Source organism: Phacochoerus africanus, chromosome 8, assembly GCF_016906955.1.
Source record: "Phacochoerus africanus isolate WHEZ1 chromosome 8, ROS_Pafr_v1, whole genome shotgun sequence".
NCBI lineage: Eukaryota > Metazoa > Chordata > Mammalia > Artiodactyla > Suidae > Phacochoerus > Phacochoerus africanus.
The window spans coordinates 69,944,385-69,965,226 of record NC_062551.1 but is presented as its reverse complement, the minus strand read 5'-3'; the positions used below and the strand labels follow the sequence as shown (position 1 = coordinate 69,965,226).

General features: G+C 46.8%; 1 protein-coding gene across 6 annotated transcripts in view; it reads right to left on the bottom strand.

Annotated features, from left to right (window-relative positions):
* Nucleotides 1-358: 358 nt before the first annotated feature.
* The window catches only part of NMNAT1 (nicotinamide nucleotide adenylyltransferase 1), a 34,269-nt gene continuing 13,785 nt past the window's right edge, over nucleotides 359-20,842 (bottom strand). For 3 of the 6 annotated variants that reach the window (XM_047791681.1, XM_047791680.1, XM_047791683.1), the window contains 4 exons: nucleotides 9,473-9,643; nucleotides 7,346-7,529; nucleotides 3,765-3,910; nucleotides 2,153-2,677 (listed from right to left, as the gene is read on the bottom strand). In XM_047791681.1, the coding sequence (XP_047647637.1) occupies nucleotides 2,277-2,677; nucleotides 3,765-3,910; nucleotides 7,346-7,529; nucleotides 9,473-9,587 (846 nt within the window). In that variant the 5' untranslated portion in view covers nucleotides 9,588-9,643 and the 3' untranslated portion in view covers nucleotides 2,153-2,276. Of the gene's footprint in view, nucleotides 2,036-2,152; nucleotides 2,678-3,764; nucleotides 3,911-7,345; nucleotides 7,530-9,472; nucleotides 9,644-20,842 lie in introns of those variants that run through there. The other 3 variants (XM_047791685.1, XM_047791682.1, XM_047791684.1) reach the window with 2 other exon arrangements.

The window sequence follows — 20,842 nt, the reverse complement described above, 5'->3', positions numbered from 1 at the left end:
GGCACAGTGGCTTAAATAAAGGATCTGGCTTTGCCACAGCTGTGGTGTAAGCTGCCAACTGTGGCTCGGGGATCTGAGCCCTGGCCAGGGAACTCCATAGGCTGAGGGGGGGACCAAAAAAGAAAAAAAAAAATGTGATAGCCTCACCTGCTTCTAGATTGTTATTTTTCAGTACGGTTCCAACTCCTAAACTCCAACCAGCTGAGAAGCAGAAGGACAAACCTCATCTCTATGATCTGAGGTTACAACTCGTTCAGCAGATAAGCGACTGAGAACACTGGGTACTAGGCTTGGCGCCTCCCTATCTCCGAGAAGGGGGCCCGTTGGCTTGAGGAAGAGTAAGTCAGGAGCTGTAGAATTTACATTTGTCAACTTTATTTAACACTTTTTAAAACTGTGGTTTCAGATCTAACTATCCGATTGCACTGGTGTGTTTTTTTTTTCCCTTCTGCAGAGGTAGAAATCCTTCATCTAGAAGGGTATAGTTAGAAATGTGAAGTATTAGGTGTAGGTATGTAAAGGTAATTATTTAATTTTCTTTAGAAATTAAACTTTAGGAAGTTCCCATTGTGGCTCAGCGGTAATGAGCCTGACTAGTGTCCATGAGAATATGGGTTCGATCCCTGGCCTCGCTCAGTGGGTTAAGGATCTGGCATTGCCGTGAGTTGTGGTGTAGGCCAGCAGCTGTAGCTCTGATTTGACCCCTAGCCTGGGAACGTCCATATGCCACAAGAAAAAAAAAAAGAAAAAGAAATGTAACTTTAGCCCTGTTTCAATCTCAAAATAATGCTTGGGAACCATAAAACTATTCTAGAAAAAGCTCCTTTTGGTCATCTTGCTTTACTAATTGGTAAAACTTCCACAACGTTTTAATCAGTAGCAAACCATAGAATAAGTTTGTGCTTTTCACATAAAGCGATGCTTTGGATTATTATCTGAGTGGTCTACTTTGGTTAAAGTTCATGCAAAAGGACAAGAAGAGAAAAAGCAAACAGTTCTGCTGAAATTCACAGCAGCTGGAAGAGAAACAGCAGGACTCTTCAGAAGCTTGAGAGTTTGGATTGACATCATGGAGCTTTCTCGACCACAAGCCACTCATCAGGGCCCCAAATCTTGGGCTAAAGGAGCTCCCGGGCTGACCCAGGGTGGCATTGCTCAAGTCCATTCAGCTTTCAATTCAAGTTCTCAGGAAAGGCTAAAAGCATTCACATTTCATACAAGCCCTGAATGAGGTCTCATTCTCTGCCGCCTGTTTCGGGGAGCACAAGGTCCCCTCTGAAGCTGTTCCTGAAGATACAGGAAGATGGTGGAGAGCAGGGCTGGCATGTGAGCCACGTCAGGGCTGTGCTAAGAGAATGTGCACAACACGCAGAAGGCCCTCTACCTCTCATGGGCTCCGAAACACCTGGGCACCTTTCTAAACATTCCGGGGCCTGGACCCTCCCCTCCCTCCAAAGCTGGGGCTGCAGGCCAGTGTGCCTCAGCCAAGCTTCGCTGACCTTCTGAGGTGTGCCAGACACCAGGAACCGTTGGTGTAAAGTTTCTGCCAGGCCATTCGCAGCCTGCACTGCACACGGCTGGAGACGATGGGTCGGTTAGGCATTTTACAAGCTATTTTAAGAACTCTTTGGCCTGGCAATAGGTATGCATAAAATGCTCGTTCCTTTCATAACTAAAGGTCGGATCTTAAATGGACGCTTTTCGCACTTGACTTCGCTATGTGGTCAAGCCAGGAGGTCCTTTTTGGTTTGTTTCTTTCTGGCTACGCCCACAGCAAATAGAAGTTCCTGGGGCCAGGGATGGCCCATACTGCAGACGCTACCTGAGCCAAGGAAGGGACAATGCCAGATTTTTAACCCACTGTGCCACAAGGGAACTCCTAGAATGTCCTTTTTGAATTCTTTTTGCAGTTAGTTTGATTCTCTTCGGATTTTAGTGCTGCCAATCTCTTGTTTTAAAGACGAAGGCATCTGGGAGTTCCCGAAGCTTCAGCTTGGATTCAATCCCTGTCCTAGGAACGTCCATACCGGTGTGGCTGAAAAAGGAAAAAAAAAAGGGGGGATTTTTATGTTCTAAACAAATAAACAGACAAATAAAACATTGAAAACATTCATCTTGGCAACTTCTGATGAAAAGATAAACCTGATTTTAATTTAGTAACAAACTACTCTGAAGCTTTACTTTATTAGAGGATCCAATTCCTTCTCCCAGTTGCTAACACCTGGATTGCTTCCATTCCCAAAAGGCAAATCCAAACTACCCTGCTGGAGACCTGCTCATGCGTCAGTGCCCACGGTGTTCCTCTGTAAAGGAGCCAGGATGATGCCAACATTCCTCTCTTCGCTCTCGGAGCTGTAGAGACCGTGCTCTTCAATGTACTCCTGGACAAGATCCGGGACCAAGTAGCGGATGCTCTGGCCCCTGCGGAGGGCTCGCCGGATCTTCGTGGATGAGATGTCGTTGGTGATCCATTCGTTCACCAGGTGGATGTTGTTCTGGTGTTGCCACAGCACGTCGGATTCATAGATAAACTTCTGAGTGTCATTTCCAGCCCGGGTGATACATATGAGCCCATAGTCTCCCACGATTTTGGTGATGTCCTCGCTCTTCCACAGATTGGGGACCCCGAAGGACTCCAACAGATCTGCTCCACACAGCAACTTCACCTTTGGCACACCTGGGACGAAGAGGAAAACAGAGCATGGGGCCCTGCCTTTTCATTTAAAATTTTTTTCTCGGAGTTCCCATTGTGGCTCAGTGGGTTAAGAACCTGGCTAGTATCCATGACGATGTGGGTTTGATCCCTGACCTCACTCAGTGGGTTAAGGACCCAGCCGTGAGCTGGGTGGTGTAGGTCTCAGACGTGGCTTGGATCCTATAAGCCTGTAGCTGTAGCTCCAACTCGACCCCTAGCCTAGGAACTTTCATATGCTGCAGATGCGGCCCTAAAAAAACTTTTTTCTCTCTCTTTTTTTCTTTTTAGGGCTGAACCTGTGGCACACAGGGGCCCCCAGGCTAGGGGCTGAATTGGAGCTACATCTGTGGCCTACACCCCACACATGGCAGCACTGGATCCAAGTTGCACCTGTGAGCCGCAGCTTGTGGTAATGCCAGATCCTTAACTCACTGAGCGAGGGTGGGGATCAAACTTGCACCTTCATGAGACAATGTCAGGTCTTTAATCCACTGAGCCACAGCGGGAACACCCAGGCTTTGCCTTTTTAATAACTCCTTGCATCAAAATGAATGTGTATGTGTTTTTCTGGCTATCGGGTTCATAGTTTTTATCAGATTTAGATTCTCAGAAGTGAGCCAGAGGAGTTCCCTGATGGTCTATGGTTAGGAGTCAGCGCTTTCCCCGCTGCAGCCTGAGTTCTCTCTCTGATCTTGGAATTGAGATCCCACATCAAGCCAGGGTGCCTCCGACTCTCCCTTCCTCTCATCATGAAACTAAGAGGGGGCATGTTCCAGGCAGCCCCCCACTCAATATGAAAAGAAAATACAAAGTGGGTTTGCTCAGCCCCAGAGTCTTTTCAGGGCCATACCCGCAGCATATAGAAGTCCCCAGACTAGGGGTCCAATCGGGGCTGCAGCTGCCAGCCTACACCACAGCCACAGCAACACCAGATCCTTAGGGAGGCCAGAGATCAAACCCACATCCTCATGGATACTAGTTGGGTTCATAACCCACTGAGCCACAAGGGGAACTCCAGCCCTAGAGTCTTATCAGCTCTCGTTGGTAGGTCCTGGTAAAATACACAGACCTTTTGTTTTTGTTTGCTCTGCGGATTTCTTCTGACTAAAATCTTGTCTTTGTTCAGTCCACTTCCTCTTCCGTCCTGGCCTGTTCAGTACAGGTGAATCCTGCTGGTGATCACAGCTACTGGCCTCTAGCTTCTCTTGATGGTGCCTATAAAATAACAAAGGAATAGAATGTTTCTCTTTCTCCCAGTGCTCCACTGAGATGTCATCCCTCTGGAGACACCTAAGAGCCTCTCATACAATGTTAAAGGTTGGGAGATGAATTAACCCCCCTCCCGCCTTTTTTGGGGGGCAGGGGGCCGCACTCCTGGCGTGCAAGTTCCCAGGCTAGGGGTTGAATCTGAGCGATAGCTGCTGGCCTACACCACAGCCACACCTACGTGGGATCTGAGCACATCTGTGATCTACACCACAGCTCAGGGCAATGCTGGATCCTTAACCCACTGAGCAAGGCCAAGGATCGAACCTGCATCCCCATGGATACTAGCTGGATTCGTTACCACTGAGCTACAACAGGAACTCTGAATTAAACACATTTAACCACAGGTCCACACAATGCCTGTCGAGTCAGAATGATGTCTTCCTGTACTCAGTACTGCTAAGTCAGGATGGGTGCTAGCCAGTACACTATAGCCCTGGGCACTGGCTATGGCTGCCAGGAATGGAAAGCGAGGTTGGAGTTCCCTTGTGATGCAGTGGGTTAAGGATCCAGAATTGTCACTGCAGCAGCTTGGAGCACTGCTGTGGCTTGAATTCGATTCCTAGCCTGGGAATTTCCATGTGCTGCAGGCATGGCCAAAAAAAAAAAAAAAAAAAAGAATGGAAAGCAAAAAAAAAAATCCTGGGAGCACAGCAAATGGTAGCTATTCTTATTCTAAGCTGTATGTGCCTGAGTCATAATAACAAGAGTTAACACTGATTTATTTATTTATTTTTTTTGGCTGCACCCAAGGCAGGTGGAAGTTCCTGGGCAGGGATAGAACCATGCCACTGAGCCAATGCTATGACAACGTCAGATCCTAAACCCGCTGCACCACAAGAAAACACCAACCTTGAAATTTTTTTCTTTTTTGTCTTTTCTAGGGCCATACCTGCGGCATATGGAGGTTCCCAGGCTAGGGGTCTAATCAGAGCTACAGCTGCCAGCCTACACCATAGCCACAGCAACACCAGATTCGAGCCATGTCTGCGACCTACACAGCAGCTCACAGAAACGCCAGATCCTTAACCCACTGGGCGAGGCCAGGGATCAAACCCTCAACGTCTTGGTTCCTAGTCGGATTCGTTTATGCTGCGCCACGTCGGGAACTCCCAACCTTGATTATTTATTATGTGTTAACCACTACACTAAACCCTTTGCATGGATGATTTAATTAAATATTGTCGACATGCCGTAATCATATTATTATCATTCCCACAATGGAGAGGAAGTGAAGGCTTAGAGTTGGCAACTCCAGCTCCTGGCAGAGTCTCTGGGACACAGGAGGCATTCAGTAACAAAGTGGCTGAGTGAATGTTTTGGTTACTATGAAGCAACTATACTACTGCCAGCATTACATCAGAATTGCCACCCCTATTGATAGAGGAGGACACTGACCAATGCGCCCAAGGTCATTTAGCTTGTAAGTGGCCAAGCCAGGATGTGAACCACATCAGTCTGGTTCCAGCGCCCATTCCCTTGACCACTAAAGAGTGTGGCCTGGCCTAGTAATGAAGACCCCAATGCCAAGGATTAGGTCCTAGAGGGTGACAAGTGCCCAAAGCCTAAAAGGAAGAGACCACAGGGGCCACAGGCAGGGTTTGTACAGTGTCCTCTGGGCAGGCAGCAAGATGTCCATGGCTTTACAAGTATGCAGGTCCCCACGGAACATGAGCCACACCTGTAGGCGCCAACTCTAGGTCCTTAGTGCTTATAATCCCTTCACCCCCCCCCCTTTTTTTTTTGGCCAAATCCTGAGGCATGTGAAGTTCCTGGGCTGGGAATTTGAACCTGCACCACTGCAGTGACCTGAGCTACAGCAGTGACAGTGCCAGATCCTTAACCTGATGAGCCACACCCTCTCTCTTGAATCGCTGAGTTGAACATGTAATGGACAGTAAGGCTGCTATGGAGCCAGAGAAGGCGGGGCAAGGTGGGGGACCCTGGAGTCTGGTCTCTGATGGGAGAACTTCTGGGCGACAAACAGAGGACACTGTCTTCTCTCAAGTCGCCGTGCTAGGTGTTGGCTGCTGGCTGTGTTCAATCCTACCCTGAACACTTTTGCCAGAGGTCCTCAGAGGCAGGTTCCGGGCGTCACTGAGATTCCGCTGATGAGATTCACTTGTGAGAGCCGGAAGCAAGGCTGGGGACCTGACAAGTCGTCCCTTCTGTGTAAGCCTGGCGGCCAGACTCTACTCCATTGTCCAGGCACCAACATGGGAAGACTGGGACAGTGTAACAGCATCAGTGGAAGCAAAAGCAGGAACAGTTTTCTTAACTCCCGCTGTGGCCAAGGAGACGTGACCTTGACACAAACCACTGCTTCCACTCTTCCAGCCCTTTCAACATTTTCGGACGAGCACCGAAAATCCCTTTCTGCTTAGAATACTCATAATGGTTTCTGCTTCCTATTTGAACCCTGATGGATATGGCTAGAACCAGAAGGTTAAGAACTCTTAGACATTAGAGAGAAAGGTCTTTTTTGGAAGGTCCTGGTGTTTTATACTCAACACAACATTAAGTAATAATTAAATGTTACCCATTCTGGTTTCTTTTTTTCTTTTACTTTTATTTTTTTTTTGTCTTTTTGCCTTTTCTAGGGCCGCTTACCGTGGCATATGGAGGTTCCCAGGCTAGGGGTCGAATCAGAGCTGTAGCCACCAGCCTATGCCAGAGCCACAGCAACGCAGGCTCCGAGCCGCGTCTGCAACCTACACCATAGCTCACAGCAACACCCACTGAGCAAGGCCAGGGATTGAACCCGCAACCTCATGGTTCCTAGTCAGATTTGTTAACCACTGCACCATGACAGGAACTCCCATTCTGGTTTCTGAGTCCTTAACCCAGAACTGCTTCAGAGAGTTCTGAGCACAGCAGATTTGTGACCACCCCATAGGCTGTCACGGAAGCAGCACACAATCCCAGGTCTCTCTATGATCAACGCCAACAGTGGATCCTTAACCCACGGAATGAGGCCAGGGATCGAATCCACAACCTCATGGTTAAGGCTTCTCTTCCTTAAATGATCTGTTTATCGTTTATACTTAAGATCGACAATAACATGGGTACAAACTCGCCTTTCTCCCTTGGGGCAGAGGCGGGCCAGACATGCTTTCTCTACTCTTGAACAGGGACCCACACAGTTACCAAACAGGCAAACATCTCAAAACACAGTGAAAGACCTAAGGGCTAAGCAACCCCCACGCCCCATCCCTGTGTTGCAGTGATGTCATAGCCTCCCATAGGGAGGGCACAGCCTAAGCCTTCCCCAAACAGTCTTGCAGACGTGTGTCCTCACGGACACAGGAAGGACCAAGATGTGGCGAAAGCCACCAAAGCCCCCAACCCCTTTCCTCAGAACCGACAAGGCTTGAGCGTCAATACCTCAGCACCTTGGCAGTCTCCACCCACTCCTCCTGAAGACTTTCCCATGTATCAACTTCCACCCATTTTGAGTTCTTGGTGGCGAGTTTGGCCATGATAACTCGGTGATGGGCAGAGACGAGTCCTTTCTTCTTATATGCATCCCCGACGGGAGAAATTATGCCTCTGATAACTTTATATTTTCCTGGGTAAAGAATTGGATTTGATATGAGGTATAACAAATTAGGTTTTATGCACAGGAAATATTACCATCAGTATGGTTTTATCATTACAGATACCCCTGTTTTTTGTTTGTTTGTTTCTTTTTAGGGCCGTACCAGTAGCATATGGAGGTTCCCAGCTCACGGCAACACCAGATCCTTAACCCACTGAGCGAGGCCACGGAGCGAACCCACAACCTCATGGTTACTAGTCAGATTCATTTCCACTGTGCCACAATGGGAACTCCCACCCCCTCCTTTTTTAAAAGGGATTCGGATTCATTTACTTATTTGTTTTTCACCCCAAATTTTTTTCGCAGCAAATGGAAGTTCCCGGGCCTCATGGACACTATGTTGGGTATTTAACCCACTGAGCCACAATGAGAACTTCCAGGTTCATTTGTTTGTTTTGCGATTTTCAGGGTCGTGCTCGTGGCAAATGGAGATTTCCAGGCTAGGGATCCAATCGGAGCTGTAGCCGCCAGCCCACGCCACAGCCACAGCAATGCTAGATCCTTAACCCAGTGAGCAAGGCCAGGGATCGAACCCGAAACCTCATGGCTCCTGGTCGGATTTGTTTCCGCTGCGCCACAACGGGAACTCTGGTCTATTTGTTTTTAATTGTGGCAACATATACATAAAATAAAATTTACATTTATTTATTTATTTTGGCTGCACCTGCGGCAGACATAAGTTCCCAGGCCAGGGATCGAACCCGTACCACGGTAGTGACCTGCGCCGCATGGTGACAACATCTGATCCTCAACTGCTAGGCCACCAGGGAACTCCATAAAATTTACCACTGCAACCAGTCTGTGGTACGATACGCTGACCACCGTTACCACCTCCCACCCCCGGAACTTTCGACGTCTCCCAACGACATCTCAATACCCGCCAAACACCGACTCTCCGCTCCTCCGCAGTTTACGTTGTGCTTGATATCAGCACACTGCCTTGTAATAAGCCTTGATCCATGTGTATATACAAGAGCCCACTCCTTCCTCAACGTCTGATAGCTGACATTATCAAGTTTTAAAACTTGTGTCAAATGCGACGGGCAAAATATATCCATTTTTTGCTTTAGGTGCCTGCTTATTACTGCATCTGAGCACCCCTCCACCTACGTATCGGCATACAGCATGATCCTTTATGGAACGAAACAAAACAGATCTGTGTTTGTGTCAGGGAGAAAAAGTTTCCCTCCACCCTCTTAGGGGCCCTGGCTGGGTGTGAAACTGACAAAGACAAATAAATAGGAGAAAAGCATGCATATTTACTCAATATAAGATTTCTGTAACAAAACAAACAAAATTTCTGTGACACAGGAGCCTTCATAAAGAAATGACCCCAAGAAATGACCCCTAAACCTAAATATTTTTGTGCTGGCTTGGATGACCAGTGACAGTCGTGGGGAAACATGACAGGGTGTGAAGCAAGCATGGCAAACTCAGGGGAATTCGACAAGGCCTGGGCACTAGGCAGCCCTTCGTCTTCAGGGAGAAGGACGCTCCTTTCCCCTGCTTCAAGAGGGTGCCTCTCACAGGCATGTTTCACGACCCACTTCAGGGAAGGTGGGTGCAGAGAGGAGGAGGTCACAGTGACCATCCTGCTTCTGCTGTTTTATCAAAAACCTTCAGCTTAAAATATCCCATATGTGGAGCTCCTGCTGTGGCACAACAGGATCCGAAGGGTTTTGGGAGCACTGGGATGTGAGTTGGATCCCCGGCCCAACACTGCGGCTGTGGCTTGGGTCTCGACTGTGGCCTGGGTCTCGACTGTGGCCTGGATCTGACCCTTGGCCCGGGAGCTGCATATGCTGTGGGGTGGCCAAAAATGAAACACACAAACAAAATCCAATATGCCCAGGGGCCATGGTTTGGGGCCATGTATCCTGAACCCCACTATTGCTTTTGGTTACTCTTCCTACCTGTTCCATTCAGGTAGTCCTTGGCCAGCTCAAACAGCCGGAGGTGCATATTAGTGATAGGATTAAAGGAGCCACAAGCAAGGAGAACCACTTCCGTCCTCTCTGAGTTTTCCATGCTGAGAATTTGAAGTTGCTGATCTAAACGGAAACCTCCGACCCCTCTTTTAGTGTCTGCAAAGGAAAAAGAAAGCACGCTCAGTTACAGGTCTTTTGATGTCCTTCCATGGTCTCATTCCAAATTAGATGGAAAAAAAGCTGGCCCGCTGCTCTTCCCTTCCTTTTCAATGTGAAGTTGCAGCTCTCACCATAAAGGGGTGGAGTCTCCTTCCCACACTCTGTGACTTGCTTTGACCACAACAACATGGCAGGCGGGAAAATGCGCCAGTTCCGAGCCCAGGCCTTCGAGGCTCTCTTTTGGACTCCTGCCCCTGCCAGGAAAACAAGCCCAGGCCAGCCTGCTGGAGGATGACAGGACGAGCAAGAGGGAGCTGGTGTCAGCTACGTGGCTGAAGCCAACCTAGACTGGCCAAACCAGACAACCTGCGCAGATGAGCGTGCAAGTCCAGGTGAGGTCGGTTGAGCCTGGATGAGATCAGCAAACCCACAGCCTAGACTCGAAAGCAAAAGTGAATGTTCATTGTTTTGTGAATGCGCTGTTGTGGGCCTGGCTAACAGATACAGTGACACTGTCATCTGCCAAAAGGAACTCCCCAAAAAGTAGTATTTTGCCTCTTAGCATGATCATATTATCACTTTCAACTGAGTACTAACATTTTACAGACTTTTCACATCAATTATTCCATTTAATTTTTCCATAACCCTAATGAAGTAATGCAAGGCAATTAATTAAAAAATTTTAGGAGTTCCTGGTCGCTCGTTGGGTGAAGGATCCGGCATTGTCACTGCTGTGGCACAGGTTCGATTCCTCGCCCTGGAATTTCCACATGCCACGGGTATGGCGAAAAAAAAGAAAAAAAAATTACTATAAATTTTTATTAAATGCATTCACATATATAGATTTAGAAATCAAAGTGTGACCAAAGGCCCACAGGGGAACCAAGAGTCACTGACCATACCTCATCACCAATCCATCTATTCAAATCCCTAAGAGGCGACCACTTTTAAACTTTCACAGCTATTTCTGCTGGTCGACTCGACCATAATTCTGTCCTATGTGCTTATAATGCACATTTCTTAATTTATTCAATGTTATGATCTATGAAGATTAGCTCATACACCCGCACTACCCTCCGGCTACGTATCTGGGACGTTGGAGAGAATAGTGACGGTGTATGAAAGCTAATCTTCAGATCTGAGCCGCAGTTGAGACCCAAACCACAGGTGTAGCAACACTAGGTCCTTAACCCACTGACCCACTGAGCAGAGCCAGGGATCGAACCTGCATCCTCATGGATACTAGTCAGGTTCGTAACCACTGAGCGACAACGGGAATTCCTTCTCTTAGGGTTTGAAAGCACTGCTTCTAGACTGCAGTGCTCATAGTGAGAAACCCAAACTCATTTCCAGTAATTCTGGAATCCTCTTAAGGTGGCCTGTATTTTTTCTCCCTTGAAGCTGATGAGATCTTCTCTTTGTCCCCAGGACTCTGAAATTGTGCAGGGATGTCCTCCAGTGTGGCTCTATTTCCACTCACTGTGCTGGGCCCTGAGCAGGCCCTTTCAGCCTCAGAACTCATAACCTTCAGTTCTGTAAAATGTCCTTGAAGTATTTCACAGACAATCTTCTACCTTCCATTTTCTCTGTTCTCTTTGGAAATGCCTGTGATTCAGAAGCACCAGGACCAGTCTTCTAATTTTCATACACTTTCTCTTCTATTTCCACCTCTTGTCTTCATGCTCTAATTTCTAAATAGGCTCAAATTCATCCTCTAGAAGTTCCTGTGTGGCTCAGTGGTTAACGAACCTGACTAGTATCCTTGGCCAAGCTCAGTGGGTTAAGGATCCGGCATTGCCGTGAACTGGGGTGCAGGTCGCAGACATGGCTCGGATCCCTCGTTGCTGTGGCTGTGGCCGGCAGCTACAGCTGCTATTCGACCCCTAGCCTGGGAATCTCCATATGCGGTGGGTGCGGACCTAAAAAGACAATTAAAAAAAAAAAAATTCATCCTCTAACCCACCGAGCTTTGCAATTCTGCTCTCATAACCAATTTTTAAGACCTCTGTCCTCTGAATGTGCCTTTTTTATGGCATTCTGCTGTTTCACTAATGCATTAGCCTCTCATTTCTCTACCAGTATTAATGATATACTTTCAATTTCCTTCAAAGAGCTGACAGAAAGTTCAAAGTGGACAGGTAGGGCTTCCGTACGTATGGTAATCTGGCTGTTAGTAGCTCAGGCTTTTCCCCTGGGACTGGTCAGAGTCCACAAAAAAGCATCCTCCAACCTCCGGCCTGTAGAGCACAGCAGTTACAAACCTCTGCTCTGAAATCAGGCTGTCCGCGTTCAGATCACAGCTCCGGTACTAACAGGCGCTAGATGACCTTGGGCGATTTAACCCCAGCCTAACCTTCCTTTAGTTCTGGTTTTTTTCAATCTTAAAACAGAGAAAAATAATAGCACCTACCTCATGATTACTATGAGGATTAAATGAGGCAGAAAACACGTATTCCATGTAAAATGGCTTAAGGCAAGTGATGAACCCACTATGAATAGAGCTGATATTAATGCTGCATATCGTGCTGCTATAATTCAACTCTTCTTGATCTTCGAAAAATCAATTTCAAATGGTTATCACTATTTCAAATGGTTATTACCATTATTACTCTATTGAATCTATTTTTTTTTCCTGGAGGCTTTTTCTTCTGGAAATCTCTTTCTCTACCTGGACTAAAAATCTCTAATCCTTTGTGTATCTGTCATCCTGAAATCTTTTTCATCTCTCTCCTGATCCCCTCTTTCTTAGAACCATGTCACTGTCTCTTTTGTTCTACTTCCTCATTTTTCTAGTAGCTTCATAAAAAAGGGCACACAGAAAATAAATTTGTTCTTCCTTAACTGAGAGAATTCTAGGCTGGAATTATTTTCTTTTAAAATTATGAATGCATTCTTCATTGTTTTCTAGCATCTAATACTGCTATTAGTCTAATGCCGTTCTGATTCTTGTTTTCATGTAATCTGCTTTCTTCTTCTTCTTTTTTTTTTTTTTTTTGGCCACATCTGCAGCATGCACAAGCTCCCTGGCCAAGGACTGAACACATGCCACAGCAGTGCCCTGAGCCACAGCAGTGACAACACTAGATCCTTAACTGCTAGGCCCTAGGGAACTCCTTAGCCTGCTTTTTCTTTTTTGAAGATTTAAAGCACATTCTCTTCATCCCTATGGCTCTGAAATGCCGTAACAATGTATCACAGTGTGGTTTTTGTTGTTGCTGTTTTCCTTTTTAGGGCTGCACCCTTGGCATATGGAAGTTCTCAGGCCAGGGGTCAAATCTGAGCTACAGCTGCCAGCCTATACCACAGCCACAGCAATTTGGGGATCCGAGCTGTGTCTGTGGCCTATACCACAGCTCATGGCAAGGCGGGATCCCTGACCCACTAAGTGAGACCAGGGATTGAACCTGCATCCTCATGGATGACAGTCGGATCCATTTCCACTGTGCAGCAATGCGAACTCCCGGTGGGGGTCTTTTTCATTCTTTGTGCTGGGACTCGGTGAACCTTTCTATCTCCAACTCAGATCACTCAGTCCTAATTATCTCTTTAATAAGAACCCTCCATTAACTATCAATAAATAAAATACTCTTGCTATTGTTAAGTTTTTAAAAGTATTCTTATATATCCAAATTAATAACTGGGAGTACTTATAATTCAAGGAGTTCCCTTGTGGCATAGTGGGTTAAGGACATACGGTGTTGTCACCGCAGTGGCTTGAGTCGCTGCTGTGGCACAAGTATGATCCCTGGCCCAAGAATTTCCATATGCCGCAGGGGTAGCCAATAAAACAAAACAAACATAATTCCAATGATGCCAAACTGCTCAAAGCATTCGGGGAACTTTTGCACAATTACTTGTAGAGACTGAAATATTTTTACAATTAATGTAGAAATGTAATGAGTGGTAATAAACAACTGACATTTGTACACCTTCCAACTTACACACTACTTGAATGCACATTATCATTTAATTCTCACCATAAAAGGAAAAAAAATGGCCAAAGGCACTTAAGTCTGTTCCAAGTAATAAGCTACTGTTAGATATTTAGTTTTTCTAGTTAATCATCGATCATTGGTCATTTAGGTTTATCTAATTTTTCACTATTACAAATATCCCAAAGAAGAAATAATGAGAATGAACTGGAAATTAGTTATAAAACACCTCACTGTGTACTCCTAAGACTTGCCAACACTCGAAAGACCTGTGTCAGGCCATTAATCTATAACCCAATGGTGCTCAGACCCAACCTGCTAGGTTGATGAACCTACTTTTGCTCAAATTTTACTCTCTCATGGACAAAGTTAGTGAACGGCAGAACCAGGGCTTAGAATTAGTGTTAGGGAGAGTTGACGGAAACCACCCACCTTGGCCAGGCAGTCTAACAGCTGCTTGCCTGAGCTGTCCCATAGAAGGAGACCCTGAAAAGGAACGTGGGGCTGCCCTGAAGACTAACTGGGAGGACGTGGGAGGGGCCAACAGGAGGAGGAGATGACCACCCCCCCCAGAATCCTTGGTGTTGGAGTCTGTCTGGGCTGAGAGGGGTGTGCCCCTCCAGGAAAGACCCTGAACCAGACCAACTACGGGCCAGGCAAGATGACTGATGGGCCAGAAACAATCTGGCCCCATTCCCATAAAACCAGAGGCCACGAGCCGCGGGGTGGAGCAGCTCGCCTGGGTTCCCTCGCCCTGCTGCTCTCTGCCCCGGCGCCCCTCCCGATAAAGTCTTTTGCTTTGTCAGCATGTGTGTCTCCTCTCCAAGTGTTTTACAAGAGCTCACGCTCAGGGCCTGGAAAGGGTCCCCTTCCTGCAACATTAGGTGTCCTGACCTCTAGGCTCTCTCACCAACAAGAGAAAGGGGAGATTGGCTGGAGCCGGGTAGACTGGAAACAGGTCCTCCCGGGTGAGGAGCTGAGGAATATGAGCTTTAATCCCTTAAACAGAAGGCAACTTTGAAGGTTTCTGAGCAACTGAGGGACAAGAGGGTTCTAGAAAAACAATGTTCAAAAAAGAAAAAGGTCACATGAGTGTTTAAAAGCTCTTATATGGTTGTACGACCTTGACCTGGTCACTTAACTCTGTGTCTTAAGTTTCCTCACCTCTGAAACGGAGGCAATGACAGGATATGGCAAAAAGTGTATCCCATTGGCTGGCACAGGGCTCAAAGGAATGGTGATGACGGTGATGCTGCTAGATGGACTGGAAGGGACAAAACAAGACAGGAGGGCCTGTCGCAAAGTAAAGAGAGCTTTGATTTATGTATAAGTCAGTCGGACTGGAAATCAGGAGACAGTTACTCAGTAAATATTTGAGGCCTACTTCAGTGGCAGGGGTCACAAGGTCACTGGTAACCGTTAACAGGGAAGAGAAGAGTCAATAATGTTCCCCAAGGTTCCACTTGTTTTTTAAAAACGAGTTCATGGGTGAGAATGACTTAAGTGTCCTACTTTTCAAAGATCATCCCAAGGGGATACCAGGATTCCCAGTGGGGCCAGGGTACAGTGGGATGTTGCGTGTGCCATCCCCTAACCCCCATGCAAAGTACCTGTGGTTATTACGGGGTGATGTACCCTAGGCCCCCTGGGAAATCAGGATATCTGGGGCTACTGAGCAGGTTCTCAAGAACTGCGGTGGAGGGGCTGGGTTCAGCTGGAGTCTCGAGTCTGTTCCAGCCCCACCCATCTCAAGCTCCTGGTACCCTTCCCCAAGGGAGATTAAGCTGTGAGCAGGAAGAAAACGGTAAGGCTGCAAGGGGGAGGTACAGGTCCCCAAGGAAGCTGTGTAGAAAGATGGAACAAAGAGCCTGAAGCCCTTCCCTGACCTTGGGGATAAGCTCAGGTTTCCCCGGGGAAGGGCTGAGGAAGGGGCTGGAGGAAGCTGATCGCTCAGCTTAAAGGAAGCTTTCTCTCTTTCCACATTCATGACCTGTCTCGGGTATCCAGCTCCATTCCATTGACTCAATGTTAACACAGCCAACTTTAGACCCTGAAAGCCCTAGAAGAATTAAGTTACCATGAGCTCCTATCATAGCCTGGAGTGGCTTTGAAAGAACAAGGATCTGTCCCTCTTGGGGGAGAGTACTTGCTCTGTGCCCCTGTAGGCTTCCTGTGTAGGAAGGGGGCCTGGGCAGGCCAAGGCCTCGGCGCTAACACGACCGTTGCGGGTCCTCCTTGCCTTGCGCCAGGTGCTCCAGGATCAGGCTCAGCATGATTCACTTCTGTCTGGCTCACTCAGCATATCGCCTGCACTGCTGGCTGCCAAGATTGCATCAGCTCCGGCTGTAAGTGTCCCCCCCCCAGCCCCCTGGGACCAAAACGTTCCTTTCTTCCTGAGGCTGTCTTAAAGTAAAATTTACTTCCCATTTTAAAATCACTGAAGTTTTGGAGTTCCCATTGTGGCACAGCAGAAATGAATCCGACTAGGAACCATCAGGTTGTGGGTTCAGTCCCTGGCCTCACTCGGTGAGTTAAGGATCTGGCATTGCCATGAGCTGATGTCACAGATGCGGCTTGAATCCTGCATTGCTGGGGCTGTGACACAGGTCGGCAGTTGTAGCTCCGATTCAACCCCTAGCCTGAGAACCTCCATATGCCGCAGGTATGGCCCTGAAAAGCAAAAAAAAAAAAAAAAAAAGAAAAGAAAAGAAAAGAAAAAACCCACAAACATTAAGTTAGAAAAAAAAGTAAGGCTTTTCTTGTCACACTTCAGAATGCTCAACATAATTAAATATGCTGGCCAACTGTTAACATGACTGACTTTACAACCCCTCAGATTTAACCTCTAAATGGATGCTATTACTTTAAAAATAGTAACCTTAAATATTTAACTCTGTTCTAACAATTTGTCATTGCTTTAAATAGTCTGGGGGTATATCTTGAAGTTGCCTTTTTTTAGGGCCGCACCTGCAGCATATGAAGGTTCCCAGGCCAGGGGTTGGTTGAATCAGAGCTGTAGCCACTGGCCTACACCACAGCCACAGCCACAACAACACGGAATCTGAGCTCTATTTGTGACCTACACCACAGCTCATGGCAACGCCCGGTCCATAACCCACTGAGTGAGGCCAGGGATCAAACCCACATCCTTATGGATCCTAGTCGGGTTTGTTACCCACTGAGTCACGAAAGGAACTCCTGAAATTGCTTGTTTTTCTGAGTACCTTCCCTGGGGATAAATCTTTGTCTTTGGAGGGGTGATTTGATTTCTATGAATACCCTAGAATCGCTCTGTGCTAAATCCAATTGATAAAACAAATAATGAAGGTGAATAACAGTTTACAGTGAAAGGAACTGTTAGTTAAGGAGGAAGATTTTCCTGTATGCCTGGAAACCATGTACATGTAATTGCAAAAGAATTTCAAAAACGTCTGAGTGATAACCGCAGCCTTCCTCTAGCTGTGTAAGTTGTGGCAGGTAGGCTAATTCTCGGCTTATTACTTACTCAGCAGGAACCCTCTGGCTGAGGCAGAGCCAGCAGAGCACAGGGGCGTGGTGAGCCCTCAGATCTGGTTCAGACTGTAGCTCTACCACTTTCTACTTCCAGGTGTTTATCCTCGGACATTTAACCTTTCAGAACCCCCGCTTCCCGATTCATAAAATGGGAAACCATGGTCCCACCTCACAGGACTGGGTGCATATTCAGTGAGAAAGTGAAACAACGTGTGGCACATTCGTCTGCTAATTACAGACATGAATAACTTACTGTTACTTGTGGGTTGTCTTAAGGCATTAATCTACAGCCATGGTAAAGAAGTCAAGGTCCTCAGGGTTCCTCAGGGACCAACATCAACAGTGCCTGCTACACACGGGGAGCTCAAGAAATGGTAACTATTATTTCAGTGAGGTACTATGAGACATAATTTTGCTCTAATGCAGTGGATCTCAATTCCTCTTTGCCATGTTTAAACCTTTATTTCTGTGGTTTGATGTATCGTTATCATGAAACAGAACCTGAATTTGGTTTCCTTCTTTCCTTTTTTGGCCTCACCCACGGCACATGGAAGTTCCTGGCCGGGGATGAAACCTACACCATGGCAGCAACCAGAGCCACAGCAGTGACACCACGGGATCCTTACCCACTGAGCCCCCAGGGAAATCTTGACTTTGGTTTCTTAAAGCCATTTTATCACTGAAAAAGCAATATAAAATGAAACTCACTCTGTCCCATGCAGCCAAGTGACTGTGTTCCTGTCTGGGATCACCATTCTGATGCTCCAGTTCTACGTTCTGCTAAGGTGAGTGGTGAGTGCTCTCACCTGGTGGCCTGGCATGCCTGCTTACCTGCGGAGATGGGTCCGGTGCTCTCTGCCATTCCTGTGATGTGTTTAATTGCAGCCTGCCCCATTGTTTTGCCCCGCTTATCAATGGTAGTCACCTGCTCCACCACTGTGAAAGCCAGAAATCTCAGTACGGCAAGAGGATAGCTGGGATTTGGGCAGACTGAGTGTACGTCTTCACCAGCGGTTGTTTCTTCCAGTAGAATAAATCGTTAAATGGGAGACAATGAAGCCACCAATGGCGCAATTTATAAATTCCCTAGAGGAGTTCCCGTCGTGGCGCAGTGGTTAACAAATCCGACTAGGAACCATGAGGTTGAGGGTTCGGTCCCTGCCCTTGCTCAGTGGGTTAAGGATCTGGCGTTGCCGTGAGCTGTGGTGTAGGTTGCAGATGCGGCTCGGATCCCGCGTTGCTGTGGCTCTGGCGTAGGCCGGTGGCTACAGCTCCGATTCAACCCCTAGCCTGGGAACCTCCATATGCCGCGGGATCGGCCCAAGAAATAGCAACAACAACAACAACAACAACAAAAAAAGACAAAAAAAAAATTCCCTAGAGACCAGTCCCAACTGCCTGGCATCAGCTAATGTCTGCAAGGCTGAGGGCAGAAAAGGCACACACGACTAGATTATGGTTTGATCTGGTATTTTAGATTCTATGTCAGAAATGAGTCTTGGCCGGGAAAGACAGTTAATACCCTTTGCAATGGGCAAATGAAGCAAATGTAACTTTGATACATTCAAAATAAACAGTAGTTCTCAAAACGTGAAAATTCTAAAAAAAAAATCTGAAAACAGAATCCACTTGAGTGATGGGGAAGGAACGGAAATGGTGACACTTTGTAATCAGCCTGATTCAAACTGGCCAGCGTCAACTCTAAGAGGCTGTGTGGCATACTTCCTTACTCCAGAAGGTTAGACGTTCCATAAAATTTTTTTTTCACCAAAATATCAAATTAACATGAATTTTTTAAAATGTCCATCATCTAAGACTATCAAGAACGTGGGAGTTCCTGTTGTGGTGCAGTGGAAACGAATCCGACTAGTAAGCGTGAGGATGCGAGTTTGATCTCTGGCCTCACTCAGCGGGTTAAGGATCCAGCATTGCCGTGAGCTGTGGTATAGGTTGCAGACGCGACTTGGATCCTGCATTGCTGAGGCTGTGTGTAGGCTGGCAGCTGTACCTCTGATTTGACCCCTAGCCTGGGAACTTCCATATACTGCAGATATGGCCCTAAGAAGCGAAAAGCAAAAAAAAAAAAAAAAGAGTATTAAGAACAAGCTCTCTTGTGATACAGCATGTTAAGGATCTGGCATTGGAATTCACACATGGGCGTGGCCAAAAAAAACTACTAAGAACTCTTCACATTAAGGACTTTTAATATTAAGAATATTAAGAACTCAATAGTATTATTAATGCTAGTATTAATTTGTAGCCATGGTAAAGGAATCAAGGTTTTCAAGATAAAGGAGTTGCCTAGAGCCAAATGAACCCTCAAGTGTAGGCTTCTGGTGCTACACTTACAGCATGGGTTTGTTTCCTCTAATAAGTAATAAATTAATGTATGACCGGTGTATTGGTTTTTAGGCCCAGATCTTCTCAATACTGCAGTCAACCTCTTCTTAACAACCTGGTTGGTAATATCATCTTTACTTTCTTCGCAATTGGTAAGTGTGCGGTCATTCTGTCAAGCACTTCAATGTTTACTGTTTGCCAGACACAGCTGCTAGAACAAACACGAGTGAGACAGGACCTCCTACTCCTCAGGATCTTTTTTTTTTTTTTTTTTGCTTTTTTAGGGCCCACAGCCATGGCATATGGAAGTTCCCAGGCTAGGGGTCAAATCGGAACTGTAGCTGCCAGCCTACACCACAGCCACAGCAACACGAGATAGGAGCTGCGTCTGTGACCTACACCACAGCTCATGGCAACGCCAGATCCTGAAGCCACTGAGCGAGGACAGGGATCGAACCCGAAACCTCATGGTTCCTAGTCAGATTCATTGCCACTGCACCACAACGGAAACTCCAGGATTTTTTTTTTTTCATCTGTGCCTGAGGCATGTGGAAGTTCCCAGGCCAGGGACTGAACCCAAGCCACAGCAGCGACCTGTGCTGTTGCAGTGACAATGCAGGATCCTTAACCCACTCTTACCACTGGAATTCCAGTATCTTTTTTTTTTTTTTTTTTTTAAAGAGCTGCACCCGTGTCACATGGAGGTTCCCAGGCTAGGGGTCAAATCAGAGCTGTAGCTGCCAGCCTATGCCGCAGTCACAGCAACACAGGATCCAAGCTGCATCTTTGACCTACACCACAGCTGACAGGGAGTGGGGTGGACGGGGAGTTCGGGATTAGTAGATGCAAACGCTGACATTTAGCATATGGGTAAGCAGTGAGGTCCTGCTGCACAGCACAGGGAACTCTATCCAGTCTCTTGGGACAGACCGTGATGGAAGATAACATGAGAAAGGGAATGATATACTTGTGCGACTAGGTCACTCTGCTGTTCAGCAGAAACTGGCACAGCACTATAAATCAACTATCCTTTATTTATTTATTTATTTATTTATTTATTTTTGTCTTTTCCGGGGCTGCACCCATGGCATATGGAGGATCCCAGGTTGGGGGTCAAATCAGAGCTGTAGCTGCCAGCTTTACACCAGAGCCACAGCAGTGCTGGATCCGAGCCAGGTCTGCGACCTACACCACAGCTCATGGCAGCGTGGGATCCTTAACTCCCTGAGTAAGGCCAGGGATCGAACTTGCAACCTCATGGTTCCTAGTCGGATTCGTTAAACACTGAGCCACGACAGGAACTCCCTACTATACTTTAATTCTAAAAAATCAACTAAAAAATACCAGATTTAGTCACCCATTCAATAAACAGTTTCTGAGAAGATGATACGGGTAGAAAAACAGGAGCCTG